The sequence below is a fragment of the Chelon labrosus genome, assembly GCF_963514085.1.
Source record: "Chelon labrosus genome assembly, chromosome: 10".
Lineage (NCBI taxonomy): Eukaryota > Metazoa > Chordata > Actinopteri > Mugiliformes > Mugilidae > Chelon > Chelon labrosus.
The window spans coordinates 23,438,941-23,447,890 of record NC_140360.1 but is presented as its reverse complement, the minus strand read 5'-3'; the positions used below and the strand labels follow the sequence as shown (position 1 = coordinate 23,447,890).

General features: G+C 39.9%; 1 protein-coding gene across 1 annotated transcript; it reads left to right on the top strand.

Annotated features, from left to right (window-relative positions):
* Positions 1–627: 627 nt before the first annotated feature.
* Positions 628–8,150, top strand: tspan31 (tetraspanin 31). The gene is made up of 6 exons (XM_084553932.1): positions 628–903; positions 3,016–3,183; positions 3,742–3,822; positions 3,904–4,041; positions 4,325–4,435; positions 6,346–8,150. The coding sequence occupies exons 1-6, from the start codon at positions 841–843 to the stop codon at positions 6,418–6,420; spliced, it is 636 nt and encodes a 211-aa protein (XP_084410058.1). The 5' UTR covers positions 628–840; the 3' UTR covers positions 6,421–8,150.
* The last annotated feature ends 800 nt before the right edge of the window (positions 8,151–8,950 follow it).

Genomic DNA, 8,950 nt, shown 5'->3' with positions numbered 1-8,950 from the left:
ATTCTGACCTCTCATTAGGCCCCACGTGGTGCAGTGATTAGCCCTGTTGCCCCACAGAAGATTGTGGGTTTGAATCAGCAGAGGGTCTTTCTGTGTGAAGCTTGCATGTTCTCTATTTGTCTTTGCATGTGCCTTTGTGGGTTTTCTCAGTGTGGTTTCTGCCCACAGCCCCAAAACATGAACACAAATTGAACAACAGTACTTACTGGACATGGACAAAATAGTTTGTACAGAACATCTACAAATGTATCCAAAGGAGAAAAAGAGAGATAAAAGAAACCGGTAAATAAATAAATATACACATGAAAGAGAGAAAAAAAGAGAAATAATGTACTTTGGTAATTGCTAATTTATTTTAATATTAATCCTTACAATAGTCATGAAGACAATGATAATAGTAATGGATATGGTGTTAACTGTGATATCCATATTAACATGTAACAATATAGTAATATATAATAATCTTAAAGTGGTCAATAAGGTATTAGTGTAATGTGCTAATGTTAGATTGTATGAATACATTACTGTCAGTGGGTAATGGAAAGCACGTGTGGCATGTACATATATATTTACAGTGAACTAGGATTAATAATAATATAAAAGTTTTATTGTTACTGAATGCATCTGATTGTATAATGAATAATAAACCATATCAGACTTTTCTAAGGAGGACAATGATCACGTGATTAGCACAGTGACGTCAGGCGTTGCACAGACGTCATCAGCTACGCCCTCGCTGCTGTTGGTGTGAGACATCATCGCTGCTCAGAGACACTCAACAGGGATTTCTTTTTCACTCTTACTCTTTTCCCGGACTTAGCCGACAGAGGTTCTTCGAACATGGTCTGTGGCGGTTTCACCTGCTCCAAAAATGCGCTTTGTTCCCTGAATGTGGTTTACATGGTGAGTGTACACAATGGATGCTAAGTTTTAGCTAGCTTAATGCTAACAAGCCCCAGAATAGGGGCTAGAATGAGGCGCTAGCTAGCAGTTTAGCTACATCGCAGAAAAATATACTGATGATCTAATCTTTTGCTTCACTTGTCTCTGGCCTCGTCCGACAGAGGATTATTGGTATGTATCATATTCAAATAATGACTTGTCAAAAGCTTACACTGAGTGGTGTCGCTGACTAGATAGACGTGTAGAAATTAGTAGCTGCTCTTAGCCTTCTAGCTATCCTGTTAGCTATCGCCATTATGCGTATGAAACCTACCGTTAGCTGGGAGGCCGGCTGACCCAGAGTGTTAAAATGACACATGCTTGAATGGGTTATCTCATCCACGTTATCAGTCACTCCGGTGTTTCACAACCAGATTCACCCGGCTCATGTGTCTCTGTGGCAGTCATGTGAACTGTAATAGTCAACACGTTGGCCTCAGCTCAGTCAACATTAACTCGACAAAAACAGGAAGCTCACACATCTGTGATCAAGTCTAATGCATCAGTTTTGTGAAAAAAACAAAATATTACCAGTATCTGTTTGTTCCCTCTTTACAGAGTTCGTAGACATGGATTATGTTTTGCACGCTCAATATATTAAAATATTTCCCCTTGCCTGCCATTGGGCAGTAAGGTTAGTTATAAAATGTTTCTGTGTGTTATTAAATGCTGTCAGAAGATGTTAGACACCTATAAACAGTAACTGGTATTCAGGAACCTGTTCACTCATTATTTTGTGCTGTTTCTCTCCGCACTGTCAAACCTACAGCAAGCACCATCAGCTCCAGCAGCCGGCAGGCTCATTGTGTGATTATAGGCAAAAGTCAGCTTTAATTCATTTGAATTAATATATATTTGTTACTATTTAATCAGTTCAACCAAGTTCAGTTGTTTATCTTATTTCAGCTTATCTTAATTGAATACATTATATAGTTACTTATTACAGTTATATACTTCTGTGAAATAAATGACATAATGGCAACTATTTCAGGCTGTAACATTCCTTCTGGCTTCCCATCAAACTTTCATACAGACTGCTGGTGAAAGAGGAATTTCTTTATATTAGTCATTAGTGCAGAAACTCTGTAGTTACATGTGTTGGCAGGCAGTTGTTGCTCTTGTCACTCATTGTGTGATCAGTGTTGCTTTGTATTGCATACCCTGTTAGCATTAACAACCTGTAACCTATTAATTGCTGAAGTAGTTTTTCCAAACATGAAATTGTGCCTACAGCGACCGAAATATCTTTAGGTTTTGGACTGTTGGTTAAACTTGAATAAAAGACATATCTAGGTTAAGCGCAGCGGCCATTTTTGTTTCATTTAAAAAAATATATATATATATTCGTATGATTAAAAAGCAGGACAGTGATATAAGTGATTATTATTTGCTGCCCTTATGTTGTTTTTATTATATATACACATCTGGGTTTGGTTACTTTAAAGTCAGAAAGGCGTGTTGTAGTTAATTATTGTCTTAGTTTGACTTAGCATTTACTCAGAAACCCTTCGCTTTCTCCTCTTGATTCCCCTTAAGTCTGCCATTTGTGCAGTAGACACAAATTAACCTAGCAAGGTACAGTTTTTATTATATAATCGGGAAATGACTACGGGGAGCTTGTTGTCCCAGTCAACTCTGTCTTAAAGGACACGCATGAAACGGACCCGCCCAGTCAGGAGACTTTGGAACATGTCTCCATTTGTGTTGTTGGCAGCTGAGTCAATACAACTGTCATCAGTGTGATGCTGCATCTGCTGCGTAAAAGCAGAGCAGGCAGCTGTGAAGCAAGACATGTGTGAAGACAAGGAGGGCAAATTCCTTCTTGGGCTTAAATTGTGTTAGTGAAGTTGCGAAATAGTAAAGTGACCAATAGACAGAGCTGTTACCCTTCTTTGTCACACACTTGAACTTTAATCATCATAAAGCTCCACAAGGACCGAGCTAGTGTTAACAGGATGAGTGCTGTTTGTGGTAATTTCACCGCATACTGTGACTGTGTGATGAGCCCTGATCCATCCGATGCACACCGTCTCAGCTGACTCTAGTTAACTTCCTTCCCTCTGCTCCCTTCAGCTGGTCGGCCTGCTGCTGATTGCCATAGCAGCATGGGGGAAGGGATTCGGCTTGGTGTCGAGCATCCACATCATCGGAGGGGTCATCGCAGTGGGCGTCTTCCTGCTGCTCATTGCCATCGTTGGACTCGTCGGGGCGATGCACCACCACCAAGTCATGCTGTTCTTTGTATCCTTTCACAGTTAACATGTTAAAATCTAAGCTCCTGTGTGTCTTCTGTAAACTGTGAAGGACTCTCTACAACTACTATGTCTGTTGTGGCTTAGGATGGCTAAGCTGACTCTGACTATCTTATAACAACTGACTGTAGCTATGTGAGAGATTATTATTAGCTAATGCTGATATCTGGCTGATGTCTTATCGGTCCAAGTAGTACAGACGAATTACTGTGCAGAATTGTAGTTGCCCTGCCTGTTTTTAAAGAGATAATCAAAGAGGATGTCTTGGATATCCCTAGATAAAAGTATTCATAATGACTTTGCGTTTGCAGGTGGTGCTTTATTCTTGCTCAGCTGTTTTTTCTGGACTGAGTTGAATGTTAAGGATAAATCATCACTTTATGCAACGTGGCGTATATCTGATGCAACTAAAACATAAAGAACTGAATAGGAATAAACTGAAAGTGTGTAGTATCACTTGTAGTATCAGATATCTGATATCCAGCTGCGTCCAGACGTTGAAAATATGTGTTTTTGTCACGTTGTTTCTTTGACTTCTTTCTCTCAGTACATGGTGATTCTGTTCATTGTTTTCCTCTTCCAATTTGGAGTGTCATGTTCCTGCTTGGCGATGAACCGTGAGCAGCAGGTGAGCTAAAATGCTGTGTGTTTAAACACTTTAACACATATCTGTGTCTGTAAATAAATTCTTTTCACATCTTTTTGTCAGCAAACACTCCTCAACTCTACCTGGCGGATACTGAATAACAAGACCAAGATAGACCTGGAGAATCAGCTGGACTGCTGTGGGCTGTTCAATGGCACCGACATCCAGCGGTTTAATGACGATTTGCAAGAATGCCTTGCTGTGAGTCTTAAATACCGTATCTTTTTTTTTGTTGTTGGATGCATCGACAAAGAAAAACGTGGTGCAAAATGCATACTTTAATTGTGCTTGCATACTTGAAAACATTGCCGTGTACTTCCTGTTACATAATGTTCCGCTTAATTAAAATAGGAATTTACTAAAACCTCAAAAAGTATGTTCAGTCTCAGAATAGACATAGGAGCTAATACTGGCTTATGTGACAAACCGTTGACTCATCCTACTGACGACTGAACACTTCTTCTTTGTGTGTTTTTCACTCCAGCCATGCAAACAGACCGGTAGTTGTAGGACCTGCGGGGAAAAGATGCTGATTCATGCAACAGAGGCTCTGAAGATCCTCGGGGGTGTCGGGCTCTTCTTCAGCTTCACAGAGGTAAGCATTCAATCTCCAAACACAAACAGTGAATTTACGCATATCTAGACTGAAGGTCATATTTAGTCAAACAAAAAAGTCTGGTTACTTCAAATTTGATGGTTTGATTTCTTGCTCCTTACAAGTTTAGCACTTAGCTAGACCTGAAGATGTGATATATAATATCAAATTGCTATTTTTACTGCAACATGCCTTGGTTTTTTATAAGATTCTTTGTGTTTGTTAATTCACACAGTCAGATCAAATAATTCAGCTGTCTTTTGTTGAGGTCCTTCCGGCATCGGTCAGAAAATGGTCAGCTTAAAAGTGCATTTAAATTTAGTCTATTACACTAGTGGTACACCCATACTATTTAGGAATATTAAAATGTATAAATATGTAAATATTTATTTATGCAAACAGCTGAGAAGTCTAAATGCTTCAGGTGGAGATCAAGGAACAGGAAGAGCAGTTGTTGTCACACATTTGAACAAACCCCAGAATGTTTAGTGTCTGCAGAAAAGTACAATGAAACAGTGAAGACAGATTTTACTTCCACTAAATAGCTGCGGACTCGATCAGTTAAGGTAATAATGATAAACAACTGATAGTGTTTGATATCAGACTGATGATCACACTGTCTCTGTTGACACTGTGGCAGCCAGAGCCGGTGCTGCCTCTGTGCGTCTCATAAACACAGCACTTTAGAGCTAACATCGAGCTTCCTGTCTAAAACTACCCTGATACGATCACCTAGAATGTTTTATGCAGGAACAGACTCTCCAGTGCTTCAGTCATTTAAGAGTTACATCCTGAATAAATAACAAGTTTGGCCTATGATGACATTTTTTGAGTCATTTTTAAACAAACTATTCTATCCAGGCTCTCGTGTGTATTATCTTTCCAATGAAGACATCGGAGTCCACCATTATTTCTGATGTTTTATAAGCAAGTTTGTTAATTGAGTGGAATTCATTAACAAGGCAACAGTTTGCTTGCAGTTTAATGTCCTCCCCACAGCTGAGGTCATTTACATTGCTCTTGTCACATAAGTAACATTACCCCATTTCTCTTCCGCAGCTTGTGAAAGCACACTTAATGATTTAACTTAAAGTCATGATGATTTAAGCCCAACACTGAACCCAAAAGGCTGTGTTCACTTTTTCTAAGCTACAGACTTCAAATCTTGAGCAAGACACTTTTTAAAGATACTAATTAAAAGATACCACATCTGTAAATATTGTTTGTTATTTAAAATTTAGCTCTGCTTCTAAAGGCTATCTTCACCAGTGACTCTGTGGTTTCATCAGATTTTACTGTCAGCGGTCAATCCTCCACCTGCTGTCTCCAGATTTATGTTTGAAAATCCTGATCCTGAATTTTGTGACCTCATTAAACCCCACCCACTTCAAAACTAAACAAAATAAACAATTAAAACAATTAATCTGCCATGTGAAATCCTGGACTTTTTATGAAAGCTGGGACGACTTCTCAGTGTGCAAAAGTCAACCAGGGTACGTGTGGTAATCATCAGGGGGTGAAGATCAAGATCATAAATGTGAACTTCTCAACGTTTCATAGTCCAGCCGCCACTATCAGGACTTGCTGTGGTCACTGAGCATCACTGTATGCTTATCAGTTTCTTGACAAAGAGCTTTTAATACCTGATAGCTGTCTGCCTATGTATCTGCTTTATTCAGAGTCGTTGCAAATGATCAAGATGGCAACAGCCATTAATTCTGGCAGAAATATCCTGAGCCATCATGGTGTCCATCTTTAGACATTCTGTGTGTGAGCTGACCAAAGCTGGCAGATGTCAATGAGTTAATGTAGGATCCCATCATCCATACAGTAGAGTAGAGTTGGCTGAGACACTACATTTTCAGGGCCTGTAATGTCCTTCTCTGACATGCGGAATCCTTCACTCACAGATCCTGGGAGTGTGGCTGGCTGTTCGCTACAGAAACCAGAAGGATCCACGAGCCAACCCAAGTGCTTTCCTATAGTCCCCCCCATGTGGCATGCAGTAGAGGCCGTTTCAGACACACTGGTACACACAGAATCATGCACATCTAGAGGCAGACACTCAGGCATATAAATATAGAGCCACAACAACACACAATGGACGAACGCACTCAGCACCTGACAAAACACTGAAAAAAAACACAAAAAAACACGCACACCTTCACCTGAGACTGAGAAACAACAACAACCTGTCCAGACACGAATGTCAGAGCTGGATACTCATGTATGAAAGGATGACTTGTAATACCGAGAAGCGCGACTTGTTGGTATCGCGACCCAGCCTTGAGTTGAGTTCCAGGTTTCCCGATTGCAGCCTGCTATGTAAGAAGTGATGAGACATCTCTGCATGTGTCCCACGCCTGCACAGACCAACAGCCTCTCTTTGTTGAGTTCATTCCACACACGCCAACCAAATGACTGCGCGGTGTCCCAACAAATAACGTGTATGCACCTTGAATTTTTCCTCTTGTCTGTAATGTAGTGCCACCACTTAAATGACAAATATACTCAGTGCTGTCAGTGATGTGTACCCACACATGTCCAGTGTGATGAGTCAGCTGAACGGTGGGGAGGAAGAAGGCACATACTGGACATGTGGTGTAAAGTTGTTTGAAATGTATGTTAGTGTGTTTTTTTTTTTTCTTCTCTCTGATGCCACAGACGCCGAGATTATGGATTAGGAATAAGAGTAGATTTTAGGTAGCGTAGTTGCTAGTCACTCGGGTTCAAATATTTATGAACTGTAACTGAGCCAACTAACTTTTAACTGTCAGCGATCCCAACAGACTGCAGCTTTGATGTTGTACATAATCTTTAGATACTATAGCTGAAAGAAATGGGTTCACCATGTAGTTCCTCCTCTTTAGTTTAGAAGTCCGCACGCAGAAAGCTTCAACGATCCACACTCCCTGTATTTTATCATGTTCTTCTGTGTCACTTAGTATAGAAAAGTGGATTCAGGTACGTATCCTGTGTAACTGGAAGAAATCACAAACATGTAATATATTAATGAGAGCAGTTTGATTTGGAATAATTGAGTATATTTGGCCTGAACTGCTTATCGCTTCTTTAATTTAGCTTTTATAGTACCAATTGTGAGTGTGTGTGTTCTCGGTTGCAATTCTTCTTCTTAAAAATGGTGATTTCTTTTTGTATTCTCAGTTGCCATCAGCTCTTTTTGTTCATCAGTGTTAAATGCTTTGTACAATATACTTGTTAAATATTTTCAGGACCTATTTAAGTTAAGTTTGATGACATTATGTTGTAGCTTTCGATATTTGACGTTTCCCTGTTGATAGATGATTGCTCTTTAATTCTGTTTTAAGGTTATTTTTTTCCCTTTTGAATTACTTTTAACTTAAAGGACTAACAAAAACTGTAATGCTATGTCTTACTTGAGCCTGTCAACTTTACTGATATGGATTTTCCTGCTGCTGGTTCTCGTTGGTGTAAAGAAAACGTTTGGCAGATCTTAAGCATTGTCATGCCATGTATTACACCTCACTTTGAATTTGTGTGCACTTGTTATTCAAATGTATCTTGAATTTTTGAGACTTAATTTTCCAAATAATAAAACCTCAAATTGGAAAGCGCTCTCCTCGAGTCGTTATTGGTGTCCAGAGGTCAGAGACGACAATCCATCATATTTTCATGTTAACCTGGGAAATGATCAGATAACTTGACTTCAAATTCTGCTCCGCGTCTCAGTCGAAAACTGATCAGATTAATAGCACTGATTTTGTTAACGTTACAAAAAAATGTGATTTACGCTGCCTCATGTGTCGCTTGGGTGGATTTTTTAAAGTCATCAGAGAGTCGTTCAGCTAAATGAACCTGCCGCCGTTTTTACCTCGGCCTCAAGTTTCCAGCAGAACATTGCAGATGATTCATCACTGTGTGGTAGCAAACATGGCAACACACAGTGAAAAAGTCATATTACCGTTTTAAACACAGAGGGTCTTTCTAAGCATCAAATCATGACTAGACTGACGGTCTATGGGGACATATTGTGCTTTGATCACTGAGAAAGAGAAAAACGGCTTCATCACAAATACAGGGTTCACCAAGTAATAACACATGACCCCCATCAGCAACAGTCCTGACAAAAGAAGGTTAATTGAGGCTCGGGCGGCAAGCATATCTAAACCACCTATTTATTAATGAATCTCAGTTAGAGATTAGTGTCATTAACAGAAAGGCGCCACAGTAAAACATGCTGCTGGAAGATTCAAGTGCGGAGTTGGAAACCTGCAACAAATCAGCTCCAACCTGACCAAGGAGAATCAGCGCTCCATTGTTCTGAGACATGCTCTGTTTTCTGGTTTGCATCTGTGTGGAGAGTGATTACTGCAGCGGGATAATGAGACCAAACACACCTGAAAGCTTTGAAAAATTACCCGAGGACCAAAGAAGACAAATGAGCGCTTTCTGTCATTGTCCTCCACAGTCATGTAACCTCAACCCCACTGAACTTTATTGAAGAACAGAGAGGGAAAGAAAGATGAACATAGC

What these genes read in the sequence shown, in the direction of transcription:
- tspan31 (XM_084553932.1), top strand. Translation starts at nt 841, where the DNA reads ATGGTCTGTGGCGGTTTCACCTGCTCCAAAAATGCGCTTTGTTCCCTG. An exon ending in CGATGAACCGTGAGCAGCAG is followed by an intron (nt 3,823 to 3,903) that starts GTGAGCTAAAAT and finishes TCTTTTTGTCAG; the next exon opens with CAAACACTCCTCAACTCTAC. An exon ending in ATTTGCAAGAATGCCTTGCT is followed by an intron (nt 4,042 to 4,324) that starts GTGAGTCTTAAA and finishes TTTTCACTCCAG; the next exon opens with CCATGCAAACAGACCGGTAG.